This window comes from Nannospalax galili, unplaced genomic scaffold (genome assembly GCF_000622305.1).
Source record: "Nannospalax galili isolate Female #2095 unplaced genomic scaffold, S.galili_v1.0 scaffold528, whole genome shotgun sequence".
Classification (NCBI taxonomy): Eukaryota; Metazoa; Chordata; class Mammalia; order Rodentia; family Spalacidae; genus Nannospalax; species Nannospalax galili.
Genome location: NW_008359681.1, coordinates 1,010,834 through 1,035,752, shown reverse-complemented (window position 1 = coordinate 1,035,752; position 24,919 = coordinate 1,010,834). Strand labels below are relative to the sequence as shown.

At 45.9% G+C, this 24,919-nt stretch overlaps 2 protein-coding genes across 4 annotated transcripts in view; one reads left to right on the top strand and one right to left on the bottom strand.

The window, feature by feature from the left end:
- Farp1 (FERM, ARH/RhoGEF and pleckstrin domain protein 1) overlaps positions 1-9,448 on the top strand; it is a 304,589-nt gene extending 295,141 nt beyond the window's left edge. For all 3 annotated transcript variants that reach the window (XM_008823592.2, XM_008823588.2, XM_008823591.3), the window contains exons 24-27: positions 226-392; positions 5,028-5,135; positions 6,224-6,375; positions 8,004-9,448. In XM_008823592.2, coding sequence (XP_008821814.1) covers positions 226-392; positions 5,028-5,135; positions 6,224-6,375; positions 8,004-8,085 — 509 coding nt within the window. In that variant the 3' untranslated portion in view covers positions 8,086-9,448. The remainder of the gene's footprint in view (positions 1-225; positions 393-5,027; positions 5,136-6,223; positions 6,376-8,003) is intronic.
- Positions 9,449-9,900: 452 nt separating this feature from the next.
- Positions 9,901-24,919, bottom strand: part of Stk24 (serine/threonine kinase 24) — a 111,660-nt gene continuing 96,641 nt past the window's right edge. Inside the window, exons 6-11 of the mRNA XM_008823587.3 lie at positions 23,649-23,834; positions 21,676-21,821; positions 19,798-19,921; positions 18,507-18,575; positions 16,694-16,830; positions 9,901-13,043 (exon numbers count right to left, since the gene is read on the bottom strand). Of these exons, the coding sequence (XP_008821809.1) occupies positions 13,007-13,043; positions 16,694-16,830; positions 18,507-18,575; positions 19,798-19,921; positions 21,676-21,821; positions 23,649-23,834 (699 nt within the window). The 3' untranslated portion in view covers positions 9,901-13,006. The remainder of the gene's footprint in view (positions 13,044-16,693; positions 16,831-18,506; positions 18,576-19,797; positions 19,922-21,675; positions 21,822-23,648; positions 23,835-24,919) is intronic.

Here is a 24,919-nt window from a genome sequence, read left to right as displayed (position 1 = left end):
CTGCATTAGCTCTCTGTGGAGAAGTGGCAGGCTGCATGTCTGGGCATTACAGGTCTCCCACCCAGAGCAAGAGATACTTAGGATACTCCCCACCGTGGAGGCCTCATCCGAATCTGCTCATTGAGCACTGGGGAGCCACACTGGGAGCTCCCTACCCCCAACCTTCCACAGTACCCCAAAGAGCAAAGAGCAAAGATCAGTGCTGCCTTATGTCACTTCCTGCAGAGTCCCCAGATGAAGCCACAGCGGCTGACCAGGAGTCAGAGGATGATCTGAGCGCCTCACGCACTTCGCTGGAGCGCCAGGCCCCTCACCGTGGCAACACGATGGTGCACGTATGCTGGCATCGCAACACCAGCGTCTCCATGGTGGACTTCAGCGTTGCTGTGGAGGTACGGTAGATGGGAACACCACAGGGCAGCTTTCATCTCCAACCTTGAGCTTACAGGGATTCTGTATGTCTGGCTACTCATAAGCCCCGGTCATGAGGTCAGCCAGAGCAGAAGAGCAAGCCTGGGGACACAAGCCTAAGCTTGCTGTGGCCATCCTGTGTAGGTGCTCTCCTGTAAACGCAGGTTCAGCTCTTGCCCTCTTTTAGTCTCCTGCCACCCATAAGCCTCATCATTTTCTTTCATTCTCCATATTTCCTTTCATGGAGTTAGCCATAAGGAAGTGTCTGTTCATGTATAGCAGAGTGGCCCATACCCAGCCAGCATCTCCGAACACCAGGGCAGCTGTGTCTTAGCATGGACCTCCCAGGAAACAAGTTATACCAGGAGGCAGTTGGGTCTGAAAGTGGGCAACGTGGTTCCAGCAGGGCTAGGTTACAGTTGGTGGGATCCCAAAATGGGACCACAGGGTAGGCGTCTCCATGTCAGCTCTGTGACTCCAGACTGAAAGTTGGCTTTTGAAGGTGAGTCCTCCCCTGGCTCACTACACTGAAACCTTCCAGACCTTTCCAAATAGAACATTCTAAGCCTAGGAAGCTCTGAGAACAGCAAAGCTTTTTCTCTGTCTGTTGCCAGCACAAGGCTCTCTAGCCCCTTCTAGTCATCCACAGTGCCTGTGCCCGTGGCCTCCTGTGGAGGGCCACTTCTGCAGAAAAGGCTAGACTCACTTTCTGAAGTAGACAAAGTTCTCATTTCTGGCTTGCCTTGGCCACACAATGTCACATGAAAGACAGTGCACCAAGGACAGTAGTTTGTTGGCTCTTTGATCCAAAGGGATTGGAAATGTGCCCAGTCTTGAAATTGTTCTCTGCAAGTGACAGTTTCCAGATCTGCCTTGAGTTTGCTGCCACAGTTGTGTCCTGAAGACATCTTCAAGGGGGCCCAGCCAAGACCCCGGCTCCTCCTGTACATCCTTTCTTCCTGGGTGTGCCCAGCCTTGGTATCTGGTGGGCACATTTCCTCCCCCTGCTTACTAACAGGCTGCTTGCTTGGTGCTCTGCTTCTGTGTTACCCTTTTGCTTGGTCTGTGTGCAGAGGACATATCAAAGGAAGATTATCACAGAAAAAAGAGCGGGTACCCTCGCTTCAAGGCAGCAGGGAAGCACTGTAGACCCCCTCAGGAGCACAGTACTCCCTCAGATCCAGTGGGTCTGCTTTAGTGAAGCTAGTGGATAGGTACCATCATATCCTTATTTCCTAGAGTTCTTCCTGGTGTGATGCTTCATTTTTAAAAAATATTTTATTATTTTTATTTTATGAGCGTATTGCCTATATGTAAGTAATTGCACCCATGTCGTGCAATGCCTGTGGTGGACAGAAGCAGCTGTCAGATCCCCTGGAACTGGAGTTATGGACAGTTGTTAGCTGCCATGTGGGTGCTGGGATTCGAACCCGGGTCTTCTGCAAGAACAACCAGTGTTCTTAACCGCTGAGCCATCTCTCCGGCCCCAATGCTTCACTTTTAAGCTAGGGGTACTATAGGCCTCCATCTCTGCTGGGGTCCCCGAAGGCACCTGGGCTATTCAAGCAGCAGATTCTGAAGTCAGGGTTCTGATGGCACAGGCTTCTCTTCAGGCCCCACTCCTGAAGGTAACTCATCACACAAGTGCAATCCTCGTCTACATGATCTGGCCTGTTCAGACCAAGGTCAGTAATGTGACCCATAGGGCAGCCCAACTCAGCCCCTGGGATAACGCTCAGGTTTTAACATTTCGAAACAGCTATTATATCCCGTCTCTGATTTTGCCTCTCAGCCTGCAGAGCCTAGCTCACTTAGTGAAGCTTGGGAAGCTTGCCCAGTCTGGGTGGAAAGCATTATATTCATAGGCAGTAATGATGAAGGTTCAAAACTCATGGAACTGGCTGGTATGTCACTCTTCTGTGTCCTTCCCTGGAAACCCCCTCCTGATGTGCATTGCTTCAGTCTCGCATGTGAGGTAGGCTGCTTCATGTGTCAGATGCCAAAACAATCCCTAGCTGGCTAATGAATCTCCAGCCCTGCTTGTCACAGGCAGAGGCAGCTTCTTTTCCTCCTGCCACAATGGCCCCTTCCTTGCTCCCATGTCCCACTTCCTCCCAGTTCTGACTCCTGTCAGATCCACACAGGTAGAAATGTCTTCAGGTGTGAAGTTGAGGTAGCATCAGTGTAAAAGTCTGTGGGGACAGCAGACAGTGGAGGAAGCAGAGCCAGGGTGGCTTTGAGACAAGAATGTTTCTTTTAAGATGGGAGCTGGGATCCAGAGTGGGCCTCTAGGAAGTTCTTTGAAAGAACAAAGGGGACAGTGGAGCATAAGGCCTGAATTTGGTCCTTGTGGTTCCCATAATAGAAGGGAACACTGGTTAAAATGCAAGATTATTCTCTCACAACACTGGAGGTCAAGAGTCCATGATCAAGGTGTAGGTGGGCTTGTCCTTGGAGGCCTTCAGGGAAAATCTGCCTCACTGCCAGCTTCTTAGACATTGTCCTCAGCCCATATGAGCGTGATATGACCAAGTCTCTGCCTCTGTGGGTACATAGCCTTCTCCCTAGGTCTATATCAGGTGTCTACTTACAAAGAATGTCACTCGTGGTAAATTAGTATACCCTGTTTGTGAAAGAGCCACATTCACAGATGGGGAGGGGAAAGTTAGACCTGAAAACATCTAACCTAAAATAGGGGCTGAGGTTGTAGGACACAAGACCTATCAGTCCCTGTGAGTGCCAGCAAGGAGGAGTGCCAACTTGTTCTGAGTAGAGACCAGAACAGCTGGAGATGGAGCAGAGCTGTCCACATGGACATGTGACCGGACAAGACACTGAACGGAGGGTTCTGCTGAGGTTGGTGACGAGGGAAACTACAAGGACAGAGCAGTGACTGCTTAGCAAGGTCTGGGAGGAAGGCCAGGCAGAAGGGTTTGTCTGAGGCCTGTTGTGTAAGTACTTCAGGCGGCTGCATAAAGGGAGGGTGTGTGTGTGTGTGTGTGGTTTGTGGTCTCAGTCTGACAGTCTCCTCCCCTTCAGTGTACAACCCTGTAGCCCTGTGGCACTGCAGGGGCAACAAGCCCTGCTAGGAGCCCACTGCCCTGCATGTCTCTGTCCCTTTCTGCAGGTGGGTCGGTAGCAACCACACAGGATGAAAAGTTTAAACCAAATCCCTTCTCCCACTTCAGCTGCAAAGTCCCTCTCGGTTCCACTCAGCCACTGCACATTCAGGATTGGCCCATTCCTGCTCTCTTCTGTCCCCTCTCCCCCATCAGACTAAGCAGCTGGAGGGTGGGCCCTTTAAATGTTGCCATCTCAACTTCTAGCCTAGGGCTTTATTTACACACTTAAAAAGATGGAGTAGAGCCCAGTGGTGGTGCGCACCTTTAATTCCAGCATTCAGAGGCAGAGGCAGGTGGATCTCAGTGAGATCCAAGGCCAACCTGGATCTGGAGCTACAGGGAGACCCTGACTTTAAAGAGTAAAACAGACAGATACAGTGCCTAAGATTTTATTGATTGTGCATGTGCACATATGTGCACATGTGTGCAGGTACCTACAAAGGCCAGAAAAGGGTGTTGGATCACCTGGAGCTGAAATTTCAGGTAGTTGTGAGCTACCCCAATATAGTCATTGAGAACCAAACTTGTGTCCTCTGCAATAATATGCATTCTTAACCGTTGAGCCATCTCTCCAGCCCCATGTTATTTTTTGAAACTGGAAATTTAACCATTTTCAGTGAAGAGTTGAATGGCATTGCCTGCCTTCACTACCATACACTTCTCACTTTGAGTCTCCTCTGCTAATGTCACCTTAACACAGACAAAACGTCAGCTTGTCAGGAGGGCAAGTGGATGTCTTTGCATGATCTGTCTGTGCGTTCACAATGCTCTTCACCAGCATCTGCCCCCACTTTCCACTTTGCCCCAGATCCTCTGTACTCTGAAAGCATTGAGTGTTCACAGGACCTGCAGGATGTGTGTGGGGTGGGGTGGTGATGTCCAGAATCTGGAATACCTTTGTCTGGTGTAGCAGGGGCAGGAGACTGGCATTTGGTATGGCCCACTAGGTGGCAGCAGAGGGTGTCTTTCAATCCTGTTTCCCAGAGAAAAGATGCCCAAACCCAGTGGCTTAAAAATCCAAAATCCAACTGTGGGGCAGACCAGGCTTCTCTTGAGGTCTGTAAGGAACTCCTTCCCTCTTCTAGAAAATTGGCTGACCATTGCTGTGTCCTTTGACCACAGATGCTTCACTCTAATCGCTGCCTGTTGTCACATAGTGTCCCTGAATCCCTTCTTTATAAGGACACCACTCAAATTGGATCCAGGGCCCTTCTTACCCCCAGGATCATCTCATTTTAACTAATTATAATAGCTTCAACCACTCTACTCCCAAATAAGGTCACATTCCAGGGTACTACAGACAACACCCTCAGCATCTCTGAAAGAACATAATTTAACCTGACAGGTGACACGAATTCATCACAGAATCAAGACCTTCTCCATGAGAGTGATAAGCCTGTTGCAAGAAGCCAAGGCACTCCAGTATTCACTCCGAGGGGGGTGCCTGTGTCCTGCCACGGAGCTGTGCCACTCACCAGCTCACTTGTCTTTCAGAACCAACTGTCTGGGAACCTTCTGAGGAAATTCAAAAACAGCAATGGGTGGCAGAAGCTGTGGGTGGTGTTCACGAACTTCTGCCTGTTCTTCTACAAGTCACACCAGGTAAGTGCTGGTTGTGGAGCAGGTGGGTCCAAGTGAGGTGTGCCTGGTGAAGCAGAGTGGCAGAGTCACCATGCTTTCATGCAGCATGCCAAGTTATGGCAGGAAGCCTACTGGAGCCAGTCCAGCCAAACCACGATAGGCAAGAAGTAGGCATGGGGGGTAGGGGGTGCCCTATTTTGGGGTTCCTGAGCCAGCCATGTCCATCAGACCTTTAGCTCTAAGTGAACACTGATATTATCCATTTGCTAGAAGGTGAGCTTTCAAAGGCCACCTGGTTGCTACTAGGTATGGAGGGTGACTTGCCTTCTAGGGATGTAGGAACTGGTTCATCTCCATTGATGAAGGAAGTGTTACAGGTTTCAACCTTAGGGAGTCCCAGCAGAACCATCACATGATAGTGGGGAAACCAGGGTCCCCTCTTGGGGTTGTTAGCCTCACAGACATAAAGAAAAGCTCAAGGACAAGGATACAAAGAAAGACTGGACTCAAACAGAAGCTTGAGGACATTAGTTTAAATGGAAAACCTTAGGGCAGGCAAACTTAAATCTTGCAATTGTCTGGAAGAGAATGGAGAAGATAAGCAGGCCTGGCGGTCAGCCACATGGCCACAGGCAGCATCAAGAAAAGCTTTAGAAAGAGGAGGAAGGCCAAAGCATTAGTTAGGGAGTTTAAAAGCATACTTTGGCTCTGCCAACATCCAAAAGAAAAGAGAATGGTTATGCCCGAGTCAGGACTCAGAAGGGCAGCCTGACCCAAGTGAATGTCACAGGGGCTTCTAGGGACTGCACTAGGAGGCAGCAATGCTGGGAAGGAAAAGTACATTATTAACTCAAGGTGAACCCATCTTCCTAGGGGTGATCCCTTAGCCAGATTCCTGACCTGTCCCACTGGATCAACCCTTAAGGGAGGCGACAAGGGCATGCCTCCCCCTAGTGGTAGATTCCATTCTTTACAGACTCACTTGTGAGACCACAGTGCATGAGCCAAGACTGGCTGCTTCTAGTCCATCCTGTTCCTGATCCCAACACCTTGAACAGAGCAGCAGTCATACCCACCACTGACCACTCCCACCTCTGTCCCCATTCCAGGACAATCACCCACTCGCCAGCCTGCCTCTGCTGGGCTACTCACTCACCATTCCCTTGGAGTCTGAGAACATCCACAAGGACTATGTATTCAAGCTGCATTTCAAGTCCCACGTGTACTACTTCAGGGCTGAAAGTGAATATACCTTTGAAAGGTAGGTGTCCTCCTGTGTACCACCTGCAGGTTAAGGGTCCCCTGCCCAACATCAGGGTTTCCCTTTACTGAGGGTAGGAGTTCTCTGTGAGCCTACCTTATCTCCATCTCCTGGCCCTACCCACGGTTAATAGGTTAATCAGGTATAGTCCTGACTCCCTTGCTTAATAACATCAGTTCTCAGCCTGTACAGTTAGCGCATGTCAGTGCTGTACTTTGAAACCTCCAAACCTGGTAGGTGTGCACATCATACCAGGAAGCAAAGCTGCAAGTCAGGCACACTTAAGCAGAGGGGCCTCAGGACTGTGGGGCTCCACCTGCCTAGGCCCAAAGAAAGTGTTTCCATTGTGAAAAATGCCAACCCTTCAGTTCCCACTCTTGACTGGGTGCCAGCCAAAGGCTCATTGTAGTCAAAGGACCATACAAGGAAAAAATTCTGAAGGGTCCTTATTCCACGCGTGGTGGAATGGTGTTAAGGCCCAAGCAGCGGTCTTAATTCAACAAAGACCTGAGTGAGATACAAAGAGCCAGGTTGTTGCGTGTGAGCTCTGCCTTAAAACTGTTCCTGGAATTCATATCTAAGCAGCAACTTCAGGGCTTCGAGTAGCATCCCACAGACAACTTTCATTAGCTGTCCCTGCTGAAATGCCACCAAAAGGGCCAAGGTCACAGGACTATAGTTACCAATCAGGGGCCCCATCAAGTCAGTTCCTCACCTAGGGAGCAACTTCTCTCCTGGTCATGCTGTTGTCAGGATGGTGACTTGTTCCCTTGATGGCACTGAACCCCAAAAGTTATTTCTAAATCAATGGGCCATTTAGAAAATGTGCCATCCCTGGTAAATTTCCATGGAAGCAGACAAGTTGTTTAAAATTCCCATGAAACCCACAGTCAGCAGTTCCTAAGTCATGCTGCTTATAAATGAGCCCAATAAGGTAGTGATTCTGACTTGATCCTCAACTGGAAAGCTTGGACTTGGAAGCTATACTTTAGAGCTGGCTTACCAAGACAGATCCTGTTACTGCTAACAGATAATGTATGCAACCTTGCAGTGAGTCCTTGGTGTTGGGGGTGGGGGGGTCAGGGGTCAGACAGCCTTCTTCACCCTCCTTAGCACTCCTGATATTATCTAGACCAGATAGATACCTTTGGAGATTATTCTAAATATTATAGTCTATTTATCAATACTCCTGAATTTCACCCACTGGAGGCCAGTAACACCACTCAACTGTGACAACCAGAAGTGTCGGCGACAGCACTGATCCATGCTGAAACCCTTTATTTATTGCAGATGTACAAAATGGTAGCCCTACCGGGCAGAATGAGATACAATTGTTACAATGTCCCTGACGTGCTCAATATGGAGTGTGTTGACTCTGGCTCTCTGTGTGATGAGCACACCCAACTGGATGGTTCCCAAACTATGTTCCTCAAGTACTACTCCAGGAACCCTCTGCTTAAGTGCTGAGGCATTCTTTAATGGGCTCTACTACTACTGAGGCTGCACTGCATGGTGTCTTTGAAGTACTGATCAAGTGGCATGAAGTGTGATATAAATCAGACAGGGGCTTATAAAAAGTCACCTAACAGGTCGCCTGAGATGATCATGTCACTTTCTTCTGTGTTTAGGTGGATGGAAGTGATCCGAAGTGCCACCAGCTCAGCCTCTCGGGTCCACATTTTGAGTCACAAAGAATCTCACCTCTATTGATGGCTGGACACATTTGGTTGTCCCAGCCTCGGCTGCTTTCTTGAAGACACCGGCCTTCTATATAATGAAGCCTAGCAAATACCTGTCTGAACAGGATGAGGTTCTCCAGCAGCCCTCACCCACCTCCCTCCACAGGCACATCTCCTAACCTTGTCTTCTCCACTCTTAATCTCGTTGGAATGGATAGCCCCCCCGCCAAGGTCTGGGGGGCTTTGTCTTGCCATTCTCATGGGGGCTCTTTAGCTTGTGCCAGTATTGAAGCATTGTCACTGAGAGTGCCAAATGACAGCTGCCCTCACTCTGAACATAGGGCATACACATCCGTTCAACTGAAGACAGGGAAAGTACTTTTTTCCTTCTTAGAAAAGGACTTTTATTATTGTCACCTGCAGGCTGTTTTCAAAAATGGATTTTCCAGTGTTCACAACACATGGCGCAGTCTTAAGCAAATGAGATCATTTTCTGATTTCATTTTTTTCAGTCTTTCTACTTTTATAATAATAGGACATTCATAGGACTCACTTTCCTTAACTAATAAGCAATTTGCAGCGCACTCCATCCCTGAGGGGTTTGCTCCAGTGACTGTTTTTCAGACCTCCTTTCTCAGTCCAAGTTGACCAAACTGTTTGTGATTCTTATTTACAAACTATAGTGGGGTTGTTTTCTGTTAAGAGAAGCAGAAATCCAGTGCAATAACTGGACCATCACTGTCCTGTGCGTGGTGTGTACAGTGGGGGGCTCTTAGGCTGTGGTGTTTTGCTGTCTGTCTCACAAACATGAGACACTGTATGTCACTGACTGGGGCCATTTGTGCTGTTACGTTATGGGGCGATGAGTGAGTGAGCTTCATGGAGAAGCACTATGGTATGGTACGTAGTCCCAGCCCCCGTGATTGGACCCTGCACATTCTCTAGTAGTATCTATTGTGCCTGTCTTCAAAACAAGTCTTTCTCCTTTTACACTTATTCCTACCAGGCATGGGGTATGGACAGGATGATGGCACACATCCTGGACCCCCAATGGAAAAACACTTGCCTGTTCTCTAGGCCAACCAGGTGGCTGCCATTCCCTTTCACATTATTGAGCTCTTTGCAATCAAAGTTGGCCAATTCAGCACAGTCCTCTCCCAGCACCCTATATATACACCCCAGTGGGGGAATGCCAACTTACCTGAGAAATGGAGACCCCACCAATGTTGTAGAGATGTGGCTGGTGTCCATGATTCACAGGTGGATGAAGAGTTTGAGATGTGTTAATCATTTGCCTTACAATATGTACCAGATGGTTCTAAAGTACTAACAAAAGGGAATAAAAATACCTCACGCCACATCCAACATACCGATGTTTGAAGGCAAAACCACCATGGTGACCTTTTGTCTTGTCTTTGTGTGGTGGGAGCAGGGGTGGTACTGCGTGGATGTATTGGGAAGACAGAACATTCTAGTGGATTGGTGTGTGAAGGTGAAGGTCTGGCCAGGAAACAAGCACCTAAGAGAGCAGGGGAGACATGTGGGGAAGCCTATCTTCCATATCTCCCATGCAGCAAGAACTCCTAGTGAGGGTCCCCAGAATCACCCAAAGGAAGGCCCCAGTCACCAAGCAGCCATTGTAGCAGAACAGTGATCTCTCCAAGTCACCAAAGAACCAGAGATAAAATGATCTCTTACTTAAGCACTGTACAATTCTGATCCATCTGCTGGACACCTGTGGTTCCCATGTAGCTGCAGAAGAAAACTAAATATGGGTAACCAAGTCCACTCCCAAGCTGCCAGGAGAAAGTGTGATAGATCCCTCAACACACAAGACACATGAAAATTATTTTGAGAGCTTTATTGACCCTTGTATGACAGTATGAGTGCTCTAGAATGCCCTCCACCTTCATTATTTTGTAGCAGAAACACAGAAACCATGTTTTAAAAACTATAAAAATGCATATAAACTGATCACAGGTTTTACCAAAGGAAGGTACAAAATGCCACAAAGAACCAACCAGACACATAACAAGAGCAACTCAAGAATAAAACTTGACTTTGGAAAGCAGGTAGTACTAGGTTCCATCAAGAGAGGAGCCCAGTTGCTAGGTAGCCAAAACCTCTTAAATCACACTGGTGGATTCATTTCACCAGGTATAACCCCTGGGACAGATCAACAACCTGAAAAAGCCATAAATGAGCTGGACATGGTGGTGCACACCTGTAATCCCAGCAGGAGGATCCTGAGTCCCAGGCTAGCCAGTGGCAACCTGTCATAACACCAAAAAGGCATTAACCAGAGCCAAGCGGTCAGCCACACAGCACCATGCTGTGCCATACTGTCCCCACTGGCTGCATGAGTATGTCCACAGGCTCTGAGCCCATGAGCTGTGAACCGCTCGAGTTTGGCACTGCAGGGCTTCAGAGTGACAGCAAACGTTCTCAAATGTTCCACTTATCAGTCTTGCCAGAGTCACAGCAGCCTGCACCTGGAGGCAGGTGCCAGTTGTGACTCTGGGACTGGGCCCTGCTTTTAATAAGGGGCTACAAATGGACGCACAAATGCCTGCTTGCCTGGCTAAACAATACGCCCTTAGAAACAGTTCAGCTGCTTTTGTATCTATAGAAACTAACATCCCAGAAGAGACTCTACACTGAGGTAATCCACATTTAAACTGTCAAGCCCCACTTCCCCCAGGAAGCTTCCAATAAACTCTCGAAGAATCATTTGTTGCTTTTACCAGGAGATAGGAATTGTGCATTGTAGTGTAGTGACTACAAAAAAATCCACCAACAGTCACACCTACATGCTTAATAAGGACCCCTCCACCTCACACCTTAATAACAATTGCTAATATTTAAGGTCAGATTCACAGGTAGGTGTAGCACAGCAGTAAAGTACTTACTAACATGCACAAAGTCATGGGTTCAATTCCAAACACCACAAATAGAAGAAGACTGGCTTCAACATCAAAAGTCAAGATGCTGTCCATCTGTAAATCTGAAGAGCTCTAGCCATCAGAAAAGCCTGCTGTTTGCAGGGTTGCTCTTCAGATCAAATACACAGTACATCCAGGAGAACATTGTTCTGAGTGACTTTCTCCTGCAACGGAACTGACCTTTGGTTTATGCCTCAAGCTTCAGACAGGAAAACATAGTACACTCCAACAAAATACTCTCGAAACATGACATTCCCAAACCTAGCATACAAGGTAACAGTCTTAACTATAAAATAACAAACAGCTGCATTCTATTTCCTTGAACCCAAATGTATCCACTGTTGAAATTATTAGTCCAACTCAAATCTACTTCTGATAAAACAGAACAATTCAATAGACCTAAAAACTAGACTTCATTTAACAAATTTTAACAAGCCTCATTCCCAACACTAACTTGGACCTGAGCTCCCTGTAACATCCAGCATACAGCTGTAACATACCAGCAGACAGCTGAGCCCAAGTTCACCCCATAATGTTCTTGCATCAAAAAACTCATCTTTCTCCTCAAGATCTACCACTCCAACAAGACAATAATTAGTATCAACAAACACTATACGTATCTGCATAAAGACAAGAAATGCTGTTAAAAACCCCAAGAAGTCCCACCCTATCAAGCAATGCCTTGCAGTAAACAAAGAAAAACTGACACCCTGGCTGACAGCACCAGCAGACTTGGCTCCTTAGAGAAAACTAAAACCTCCCATTAAAGTCCTCAGCAAGAGGTTCAGCAGTTTTCACAAATAGCGGTATCCAGCTGCATCTTCTCAACCAACCAACCACACAAATTTGCATAGGGAGCTGACCTGGACATTCAGCTCTTTAACAATCTGGGCACTTTTCCCTGGAGTCCTTCAAAATGTCTCACCATACACATGGCCACACACTCAACCACACACTCACACAGAGCAGGTGCCCCATCTGCTCTGTAGAGCCATGTTTCAAGAACAGTAATCAAAATTAGTGAGTTATAAAATTTATTCATGTAAGCATTCAGACACTTTCAAATGGGAAAGATGATATGCAGATTCCACTTCAAGGTGCAATGGGCAAGGGCTGGGAAAGATGGTACATTGGGTGCAGACCAGCAGTGGCATGATTCAACGAAGGTTAGATGAGAGCGCTTCATCTGGGAGAAAACTTAAAATAATTTAAAGCTTCATGAGACAAGATATGTTCCAATTTAAAACACTAAGAAATAGTACCATCGATGAAAAAGGAAATCAACTCTAAGTGTACCAAAAAGGGGTATAGGGAAAATAAGAGGAAAATTTGCATTTGTTGAGGTACAAATAGGAGTGTTCCATAAGAGGGGCATTAATTATTATTAATGGCAGACCCTGCAAATACAAAATAAGATCCAAATCACTGGTCACGCAATTCAAAATTTACATGTAATAAAGGCAAGGCAATAGACTCAAGTTATGGCCTGTCAAATATTTACTCCACAGACATTATCTACAGAAGCACTTGGCCAATTTGTACACAGTGATTCCTTATGCACGCCAAAAGGGTTTCTGTAAAAAGGATGCTATATACAAATCTGTACACCGATCCACCAGAGCGATTCTCCATCTCCCAGGGGGAGCTGTCAGTGTAAAGCAGGATACCTGAGGTTTCATGTCTTCAGTTGCCTTATCACAATCCCAAATATACATTTCAGGGTTTTTGTGTTTAAAGATACTTTCCTTGAGTATGTGCACTATGGTTAAAATTAAAAATAATAAAAAAATAAAATAATTGCTTGAAGGAGCAGACCCTCCCCACCCCATCTGAAGGACTTCATCTGGCTGTGGCACAGTGAGGACTGTGTGTCCCTGGACAGGTGCTGGCGGCTCTGGGGGAATGACCCCTGGGTGGTGCCTCTTCCAGAGTCGGCAAAGGCTCTCATTGACTTTTAAAAAGAAGGAAGATGAAGAAAGGAAAAACAAAACCCCAAATGCCAAAGGAATTTCAATGAGCTGAAGTTCCTCCACCACTCAGAGAATATCTAGGGAAAGCAGAAAGAGAAAGAAGTCAATACACACCATTTCTGAAACCAGCGCAAAATTTCAAATAATCAAAATCTTACATTTTTTATAGAAGCTTCATTTTTTTTTAATTCAGTGAAACAAGAATCACCAAGTTAACAAATTTGTTATATATAGAGAACTCATAGGAAAATCATGGTTCTAACACAAAACTTCATAATACATAGAAAATGATGCTGTGTTCAGCCTTCCTAAGGAAGAGATGAATATTTAGACATTGAGCTCTTTAACAATCTTTTGTGCGTGTGTGTGTGTGTGTGTGTGTGTTTTATATGCATGAGTCTGTACATGTGTTCGTCTGTGCAAGTGCATGTGGACACCAAAGGTTCACTTTGGGGATATTCCTCTAGCACTCAACCTTAGTTTTTGAGGCAGTGTCTCTCACTGAACTTGGAGTCTGCCATTTCAATTACACTGGCTGGCTACCAAGCCCTGGAATCTACCTATCTGCCTAGATGCCTTTGCATCTCTGTCTCTCCTCTCTCTCCCGCTCCCTCTCTCCAACAGCACTGGAGTTATAGACATGTACTGCTCCGCTCGACATTTATGTGAGTGCTGTGGATTCAAACTCAAGATGTCTGCTTGTGCAACAAACACTCTACCCTCTGAGCCTAGTATCAACTCCTGAAAACTAATGACAACCAATCAAACAGTAAGAGCCCAGGGTATGTACCCCTGGTTAATCTGAGCCCAAGTACAGGGCACCCTTTTGGGCATGAATACACAATGTAGTCTAGGCATTCCACTTCTAGCATGGTCCAGAAACATGGCCCAAAAGAGGAACAATGTGTTTTCATGAAAATGGTCACGAGGACCTTTTACAGTTACAATAATTCTGAAGCAATTTTGGTGCTCTAAAGCACAGAATTATGCAAATAGGAAATTTAAAACTTCACATAAGTAATAAAAATATATCCATATGTAAAATATGTAAGCTGTACACGTGGTTTACACAGACAAATTCTTTGTCAAAAATACTATAGAAAAGTAGTCACATGAGCACTGTAAGTTGCACATACATGGGGCAATTAAGTTTACAATTTGCATATAACTTCAGAAGGCACTGCATAAAAACAAGGATGATAATGATGAGTTGCAAGGGTAGGACAGGTATAATTTCTGTTCGCCAAAAATTCTAGACTGTTGTCTTACTTCAGAAGGTGTCAAAGTCATGATTAAGATTCTCTCAGTCACCCTGAAACTGACTGAGTCACAGGGCCAGTAGATGGCCAGGGACATATTTTAAATATCCAAATGGCTCCATAAGATTCACTTGGCATATTTTAGTCACAGCATCTACAACTCAAATGTCAAGAAATACAAATGACTCATCATGGTCATGGTGAAGAGATGAGCTGATCTCACTAGAGGATCCAAACAGCAATTAAACCAAGATGGGAAGGCTCTGAAAGTGCTTTAGATAAAAGCCAGTTCTGAGGTGACTCACTGAGGCAACAAATCAGGAGCAAACTGGTAAGAGGCTGAAGTAACAGCTACTGCTTTAGCATCCTGTGGCTGGTGGGCCTTCAGGAATACCCAGGGGGAAAATGGAAGGCCACAACAGGAGATGACCAAATATTATAATGAATCTTGCTAGTTTCTACTTTAGTATAGCTTCTAAAAAATTTAGAATCCTATTGTAAGAGGGCTGGAGATATGGCTAAGTGGTAGAGAATTTGCCTAGTATGCTTAAGACCAAGGGTTCAAGCCCAGCACCACAAAAATGCACACATACATAAAAACACAAAAAAATAGAGCTAGAGATTCTCAAACTACTAGCTTTCATCATTAACCACCCAAAGAATTCATAACCATCACATTTTGGAGCCAGCAAGATGGGAGAGGCACTTGTTGTACAGACCCCTATCAATTTTGGTTTGATCCCTGAAACTCAAATAAAGGTAGGAGGGAACCAACTCCACACAGTTGTCCTCTGGCCTCCACATGCGCAACATGGCACGTATGTATGACCACTCCACTCCACACACAATAATAAAAAAAAAATTTTTTTTTAGATAAATAAGCAAAAGTCTACATTTGGATCCCATTACATTTTTATTGGACAGAGCTGGCAGATCACATGCATCAGTAGGAAGACAAGGGAGTCCCAGTACTGGGAAAAAGATCAATTAGGTATGCACATATCATACTACCTATGCCTGAGCTACTAGGGAAATAAGTCACATATATCAACCACTCATAACCATGCATAAGAGGAATTCTGACCACATGGAAAATACCACTCCTGAAGGTAATTCAAAGCAGGTGTAGTGATATACATTTCTAGTCCCAAGTACTTGGAGGCTGAGGCAAGAGGACCAAGTGTTTGAGGACTAAATGGCCAACATAGCAAAGCCTCATTCCTATGCCTGAGCTACTAGGGAAATAAGTCACATATATCAACCACTCATAACCATGCATAAGAGGAATTCTGACCACATGGAAAATACCACTCCTGAAGGTAATTCAAAGCAGGTGTAGTGATATACATTTCTAGTCCCAAGTACTTGGAGGCTGAGGCAAGAGGACCAAGTGTTTGAGGACTAAATGGCCAACATAGCAAAGCCTCATTATAAAAAAAAAAAAAAAAATAGTGGGCCAGTGAGATGGCTCAGTGGGTAAAAGGCACTTGAATAACCTGAGTTCAATTCCTGGAATCCCAGAAGGTAGCAGGAGAGAATCAACTCCTGAGTGTTTTCCTCTGAACTCTACATACTTACACATACACACACACACAGTGACACTTTACTACAAAGTAGAAAAGTTACAAGGTAGTAATATCCACAGTTTCTAGATTTAGTTTTATCTGCTTTACGGTGAGGCTTTTTTAATGAAAAATAGTTATGAAATGATACAAATCAAAATCTCAAAGATCTGCCGGAGTGAGCATATGGTTGTTTTAAACTCTTTCCCTTTTATCTGATATGTATCATTGCTTTTAGCATCAAATTGGGGGGACGGGGAGAATCACTGAAAAAGATCACTGCCTCCTTCAATGGCCTCGGATCAAAGGCAACCAAGAAAACCACTTTTATTTTTTATCCTAAACTTTAAGCTGCAAATTCTTCTACTCCTCAACATGGAGACTGTGTAGCCAAAGCCACCAAGTGGGGACAGAAGCTCCCTGAGGCCAGGGCACAGGCCTGTGTAGGCAAGGCTTCTGTATTACAACCATTAAAGGGAGAGCCTGCCCCTTCTCAGAGTCTACTACACCAAAGCTTCTTGTGTCTAGACACTGGGCTTCAAATCTGAAAGCCAACAAGCAGTGCTGGGTTCTATTTCTCTGCTGATTAGATTGCAGATGAAAAGGCATGTTTAAAACACCCTGTATTTCTGCTGTAAGAGCTACAAGTGCAAGGGCCTGAGAACCTTTCCAGATTCACTTTGCTCATTCCTATCGGTTCACAGGATTTGGAAAAAGCCTTCTCCGACTGGGGTCTCCTTAAAGCCAACGGCCTGGTAGACAACAGGAACAGACCAAGAATGAAGCACGCGGGCACGCCCAGCTGCAGTCTGTGGGAGCTTCTCACCCTCAGTGCAAGATGCCATACCAGCATCACGGGCACCCTTCCTACACCCCAGCTTCAGCCAAGAGCCCAGCAGCAGTTACCTCTGAAGCCGCTGCACGAGCTGGGCCACCATGGTATCTGAGATCCCTGGGCAGGCCTCTTCTGCCAAGTAGATGGCTCCCCGAAGCTCTTCTATGGACCCCAGGTTCCCGCCACATGCCTGGCTCTTCTCCTTCAGCTGAAAAGGCACATGGGAAGAGCAGTGTGACAACACGTGCATAGACCTGCCCAGGCACCACTCATTGCAGGGAGCAACACATAGGACCTTGACACCAAGCCAGAGCCAACAGGGCCTGGGTAATAGCCTCAAAGGCTGCTGTGTCACTCTGGATCCCCCATCTTAGGTCTCTCAGAACAGCCTGTTCACACAGGATGACAGCTGGGCCCAAGCCTGACTTCTCTAAGCCAGAACGCAGGCACCAACTGAGACCTTCTCCAAACAGGAGTCTGAAGATGTATCCAGTTCTTTATTTGTAGCACAGCCTCAATCTCATCCCAGAAAAGTGATGTTGAATGCTTACTACATGCTATTCTTCCTTTACGGGGCAACTGCAGGGGAGTCATTGATGGTCATGGGTTAGTATAAAATTCCAGCTGAGAGCTTTTTGGGTCTAGACTATTATCAAATATTATTCATGTAAACATGTAGCAATCCTGAATCCTGGGGTTCCACAGCACCCCTCCTGTGTTCCCATAAGAAATAACAACTGTGTCTTCAGGTACTTCCTGGATTTGAAGGTCAATTCCAAGTCTTTCCCAGAGGTACCCAGGAAACAAGAGCCACCAAGATCTAGGCTGAGCCCAGCTCAAGACTAAGCACCTTCCAGAAGGGGCTCCAGGTGGTGGCTGCAGAGGTGAGCAGATACCACTGCATCCTCAGAATCTCCCTCTTCCATTTCTTTACAATATATTTTAGAAAACGTTCAGCCTTGGCCCTGCGGAGCATTGTAAACAATGCTGTGACTGACAAACTACTGTCACCCTAAAAGCATCTTTCGCCCTGCTCCAAACCACCTATGGAAATACTGGCTGACCATGGCTGGCCTTGGAGGGGGCCACATATACAGAGAACATTGTTACATTGTTTGCCAGGCTACAACACAGTTGACTTTGAGCAAGCACATTTGCTAGCAATCCCTGTCACTTCCTACAGCACAGGATTTATAAAGTCCCAAGAAAATAATCTGTAATCCACTGCTCCTCTGCCTCCCATCTGAGCCACAGCTGTGTACCTCAACACAGGAGCAAGGAAGCACAGCCCCTCCCTTCTCCCAGGACTGTGCTGGACTAGATGGGCTCTATTGGTCACTAATGTGAGTGATCACCCTAGGCACACAGCAGAGTAACAGCAACGGGTCACCAATACCTTGTCATAAATGTCCTCATGTTGGCGTATAATTACCGTCGGTGAACTCTAATGACTATCATCTAAAATAAGGGGTGTTGAACACTGAACTCCAGTTACCAGCTATGATCACTAACCAAAGCACATACTTGGGAAAAGATGTCAGTGAGGTTGACCTTTTGGTTCTCCAAAAACTCTAGAATTACTGCATTTAGGATTAATTCCAGATAGGTATAAAGAATGATTTCAACAGTTTAAGCCCAGTAAAGTCTAAACAGCCTCTGACAAATGAGGAAATTCATGTAACTTTCCCTAGTAACATGCTTGGCTTATGGAAGGTAGTAACCAAAGTTAATGGCTCACCACACACAATACAGACATACTGAGCCTGCCTTTGCCAGCTTTTTTAATGCACCCAACTTGTACTGACAGTGGTCCCACAGAAGGATGGCCCCACTCCCCTCTTCCTCCCTTCTCACCCCTCCCAAGAAGTGCAGCCAGGGATTTACCTCTGCAAACAGGGGAGAAATAATTGTCGATAAACACTGAGAAAAAGGCCTCTTTGGGATGTCTCTCATCTTGGGGAAGAAAAAAAAAGCTATCAGAAACAGTCAACATTCAAGTGGGCAATGATTCAACCAACTTCAGATCTGCTCTACCAACGTGTGATGAGGATTCTCCAGCCTCCCCCAAGGAAATGTTCTCTGCTCATTGTATCTCTGAGTGAGACTGTCTATAAACAGGCCCCATTCTTATAGCTGGGAAGCCATATGGCATCACTCCAAGATGCTAGGTGTGAACTCTGGGTGCCACCACACTAAGCTGCCACCTGTGCTATGGGGCAGTACTTAGCTGGGGAAACCCGGGAGGACTAAAGCAGGTGTTCCAAGTGGCCATTGCACAAGAGACTCATTTCCTACTTTCACCACCTCTCTAAACTTATAAACCACTTATGTAACTCATCAGAGTAGGACTATGGGGCCACGAGGATGACCACTGGTTCACAATGCTGACAGAACCTATACCACTATGCTTTGAAATGATCTTTAAAATGCAGCTTTGTGTAAATTGAATGGGCATAAAGCCAACTCATGAAAATTAAGTTTATACAAATACCCAAAACAATACATTTTTATGCCTTAAAGCTCTACCATAAAATTAAGGTACATAATATGACTAATTACAACATGAAATCAGACATAGCTCTGTAAAGAGAACCATAAAGCCATTTCACATGTAAAACTTCACTCTTGAGTCCAATTCCACCTGTGGCAGAGGGTCCGAAAACCCCAGTATGATGCACAAGGTGAGGTGGGGGGTGGCCATAAGGGCACAACTCAGACCTGTAGACACCAGCATCCAGACTCTGGGTCTGAATCTTAAGATGGTCAGACAGAAATAAATCTCTTGCTCTTGTCAATTCCCTAAGGTAAAATGCCACCAAGGGGCTGCTTTGAGGGACAGCACACCCACTTGCACAGCAAGCTGTTTGTGAAAATGGCTCCCTAGTGCCGCTGGCTGCCAAGCACTGGCACTGAAGCACAAGCCACTGTGCCTTCTTTTTCTTTTTTTGAATTTAAATTTTTTTAAATTTTATGTATATGAGTGGCTTGCCTGTATGTATGTAAGTGCACCCATGTTATACAATGCTCACAGAGGCCAGAAGATGGTGTCCAAACCCCCAAAATTGCAATTACAGATGGCTATAAGCTGCCATGTGGGTGCTGAGAATTGAACCCGGGTCCTCTGCAAGAGCACCCATTGCTCTTAATTGCTGAACCATCTTGCCAGCCCCTATACCTTATTTCTTTCCAAATCTGACAGCTGAAGAGTTCCATTCTCCAGATTCTTGGGATCCTTCTCCCGGATTGTGAAGATCCAGTCCCCAGAGTCGCTGCCTCCAGACGCCTGGCCATCTGTTTCCCTTGACACAGAATTCCACCAAGTTCACTAACACTGGCCAGGCTATGGCCTGGGCTTCTGTGTTGCCTAGCCCTCCATCACCCCAGCCCATGCTCCACAGCCACTCCACCTGCCCCAGAACCACCAGTCACACGCATACCAGCCCCCCAGGGACTTCTCAAAGTCACACTGCCTTCTATATCACAGGGAAGACCAGACTGTGGTTCCTGGGCTTGCCCCTGTACCACTGGCATTCACAATCATCTCTCCTCTGCAGCCTCCTCCACTGAAAGAGGCCACACCTCTCCTGGGGACCCATGTGCTGCTTCTTCTGCCAGCCTCTCTTGGGCCTCAATTTCTCTTTGGTTCCTCTCTTTGCCAGGCCTGAACATTGTGCTCTTCTGCTCCTCAGGTTCACACCCCCATAGCTATTGCTCTTAAATATCATGTCCACTCACTGTCCCCATCTGTCACTTTCCACCAGCTCCAACGCCCACTTGTGAACCCGTCGTGCACTACCATCAAGACCTCAATCCTCCATACACTTCTCAACAGGGGGCCCATCTCCCTGCTCAGTCTGTAGTCTGCTTGAACCTCAACAGCAATGACCCAATGGCATGGTACCTGCCTTCTGCCTCCAACCTTTCTCACCTTTGCTGTGACTCATGCCCAGGTTCCAGTTTTATCTCAATGCTGGCTTCCTAGGGGGCTCATCCTAGGCTCTGACCTTTTCCAGAGGCACACAGTCCCAGAACGATACCCTTTGTTCTCAGGGCTCCAGTTCAACAGCCTTTTAGGTAGGAGTGACAAACAAGTCTGTATCTTCTACCTATCTGGTTAAGAATCTCCCAGACATCCCATAAGCAATTCAAACTACAACATGACCCACATCAAACCCTGCTTACCACACCTTGTCATCTCATCATCACCCATCATGCTACTAAAACCTGGAATACCTTCCTCCTCCTCCTTTCCCTAAATAGTTTACTAGAAACTGAACACAGGGCCTCCCACATACTAGTCAAATACTAAGCAGCAATCTCAACCCTTGTTGTACCTTTTATTTTGAGACAGGGTCTCATTAAGTGGCCCAAAATCTTGAACTTGAGGTCCTCCTGATCACCCTCTCCAGTAGCTGAGATTACAGGCCTGGCCACCTTCACTCAGATCTACTGCCACATCCTGGCTCTCAAAACCTACCTCCATTCTCCATCTTTCACCTCACTACCACCCCAACTCCTAGCATTATCATCTCAATAACCTATGAGGTCAGGTTACTATAAAACAGTAACCTGGAAACCTTGGGAATCAAACTGGGTCTGTCCCAGAAGCTTTCAGCCAACTGTCCTGGCAGGGAGACTGCATATGGGACAGTGCTGGTTTCTGGCCATAGAGTGCAGAATGGCAGACCAGAACTCCTAGCCTCGCAACACATGGGGCTTAAGAATCCCATACAGAGCCAGGCATGGTGGTGCATGCCTTTAATCCCAGCACTCGGGAGGCAGAGGCAGGCGGATCTCTGTGAGTTCAAGGCCAGCCTGGTCTACATAGTGAGTTCCAGGACAGCTGGGACTACAGGGAGACCCTGTCTCAAAAAGACCAAAAAAAAAGAATCTCACACAAGGCCATGTAGTATATAACAACAACAAAAAAATCATCAAACACACACACACACACACACACACACACACGCATACACACACACAGGCGCACACACACGCACACACAAGCACGCGCACACACACAGAGCCTAGCAATCTCAGCTGAGCAACTTACACATCTGAGTCCTCTGAGCTGGAGTCATCGTGGCTCTGTTCAGCCTTCCACCTCTTGTACCTGTCGATGAGCTCAGTCAGGTAGGATGTTTTCTTCGCATTGCGGATTATAAACTTATGCTTCAATAATTCCTTGGCAGTGGGTCTCTGAAAAACAGACACATGGTCAAACAGTTATGAAAGGAAGTTTATTCTTCATTCTCTTCTATTCCACCTAAACAAGCAGATTCTGGTTTAAAACTATCCGTCAACACTAGGTTCTGCTTCAAAGCTTGCTTCTCCCTCCAGCTTATCTAAGATGAGTCACTCCGTTCCCATGCCTGGGACAATGGGCACAGGCTGAGTGTGACAGTAAGTTTCCAACAAGGTCTAAAATACCAGCACCGTTCAATCAAAGCAAGAAAACTCACCAAATAATTGCTCAAAGAACTTTACAAAAACTAAGAGAGCCTACTTCCTGGTTTTACTCATACCTCATGACAAATGTTTTCTAAGGGAAACAAACATTTTGTGTGACTGTTAACTTCCTATATTGCTAAGCTAATACCCAAAAATATAATAAAATGAATTCAATAATTCAGACTCATCTAAAGAAGATGGGAGTGACCTATTCTTCACATATTAAGAAGGCTGCCTGATTTTCCTCAGTCACCAACTCTCCAAATTTAGAAAAACAGGACCCTGGACTTGTCCCCACCCTGCTGACTGAGCCAACAGCTTGATCCCCACATGGACATGACATAGCCACAACCAAATGGCACATGGCAAATTCAGCCATGGCTTCAGTCTTGAGGATAGCAAATTCATCTACTGGAGCAAAGCTCCCAAAACCCCGGAGTGGCCCAAACAGGGACAGAAAGCAGAAACAGAGATGCCAACCAGGCACATCACCGTCCTACCTGCTCAAACAATCTGAACCTGTGAGAACCTACATGGTCCTGGTGATCCCTGTCCATTGACTGTGACACTCCAAACATCCCAAGCACTTATAATGTCACCTGTGCAACCTTCAGGGGCAAGGCAGGGTAAAGAGTGCATCCTGGGAATAAGAAGTACTAGACATGTTTTAGGGGAAGATATGCATAGAGGGGTCTCTCTTCCTGGGTGCTGGAAGACTCTCTATTGTGCTCGAGCAAGGATCATGATGTAAAATCCAGAGGGCTTGGCTGGCAAGTAAGACCGTACCCACCACCCCTTGATGTCGGACCCAGGAGCCACATGCTGACTTGCTGACCTTAGCATAAGTCCCTGGTGGTGCTTAGAAAATGCTACCTGTGGGAAACATTCGATTCCTTTACCAGAACTGGTACTACATTAAGAAACTATACAGCTCTTATAAAATTCATCCTTTCCCACTCATTTCTAGATCTGAGTTCATGGGGACCCTCAATGAATATTCTTCAGGCTCAATGAAGCATGGCCTCCACCTATCTTTGTTGCTCCCCGCCCCAAAGCCCTCAGGAACGAAACAAGGACACCACCACTGAGGCAAAGCTATCTAGTAGCTAATGTTAGGGGCTTTGCCACTGCTGGTTAAACAGGAGGAGAGGAAAAGAAGTGGATGGTTCATTTACCTCTTATTTGCCTTCTGGTTCCCAGCACATGACAAGTAGAAACTGAACATATTTACTTTCATTATTTTCCAGGCCAGTCTTTGCCATTAATAAAATTACTTTCTAGTTTATAGCCTAATCTTTTACTACAAATATTAAAAAATGATGATTCTACCTCTAATACTGAGAATATTCTTCAGACTCAGTGAGGTATGAGATGCTAGAAAATCTAAAATAAAAATTATACCTTAAATCACTAAAACATAAAATGAGAATAAAAGCATATTTGCAACTCAAACAAATCAAACTCATTTGGAAAGAATATGTGAGATCATGAAGGCAGCAGATAACAGTGCTTGAAGAAGTCCCTGCAGCATAGATCCAGACCAAGTTGAGACCCCAAAGAGATGCACAGACTCACAAAGCTTGGCTCCTTATTCAGACAGGCCTCCACAAACTCCTTGAGGGGTTTGCTGTAGTTTCCTTCCAGCGTAGGGGGGTTGTTCTTTGGAATGAGGAATAAAACCTTCATGGGGTGCAGCTCAGAATGAGGGGGTTCTCCTTTGGCCAGTTCTATAGCTGTTATGCCGAGGGACCAGATGTCTGCCTGCAACGACAAAGGCATCTTTAAAGGCACAGAGCAAGAATATACTCAAGCGATACGAGGAATGGAGAGGACGATACATGACAACGACCCACCACTTCTAAGGGTTTGAAAAGGACAATTATTACTTGGGGGTGGTAATCTGTGCAGCCATGGCTGGCCTAGAGCTCCCTATGTAGACAAGCTGGTCTCAATCTCACAGAACTCCACCTGCCTCTGCTTCCTGAGTACTGGAATTAAGGTATGTATCACCACATGCAGCAGAATAATTATTTTTAACTGCTAAGAAATATAAGCTGTTGACATAATTTTAAATAGGAAAACTAGAAAAATTTTGCTATAGCAAATATCTTCTACCTCGACACTAGAGACAGCTGAGTGATGGGCTGCATGGCAAGGTACTGTGAACTGTGAGATGTATCAGATGTGCTTGGTAGAGTCCCTGGAGCCTAGAACAGCATGCAGGTATGCTTGTGAGTCACCCCCTCAAGTGGCACCTCGTGCTAGGAAAAGCTTTGAGGTTCAACAAGCACCTTGGTCTCAAATACCAGGTCTACCAGGGTCCTATGACACTGGCTCCCTCTGAGCCTTTTCTTCTTGTCTTTCATATAGGAAGTAGTTATGCAAGGGGCCTACCACCATGCCCAACACTTAAAAAATGATTGTTTTATCATTTTTGCAGAGCTAGTAAGTGAACCTAGGGCCTTACACCTTCTAGGAAAACACTCAACCACTGAGCTATATTCCCAGTCCTAAAGAATGTTTATTATGAAAATATTCAAATACAGAAAAATGGACAACATTAATACAATGCACCACCATATATCCATCACACAAATTTAATTATACTATTTTGGCATAGACTTTTGTCTATTTATTGTCAATTTCTTTGAAAATTAAACCAATCACTAGGTATAGCCTGTAATCCCAGTACTCAGAAGGCTAAGGCAGGAGGACTGCCACAAGTTTGAAACCAGTCAAGGCAAGACACCCAAGGATACAAGGGAGGGAGGGAGGGAGAGAAAGGGAGAGAGGGAGTGAGGGAAGTGACACCTGGCCTCCAGTACTTCAAGGACTGCCATAAATTT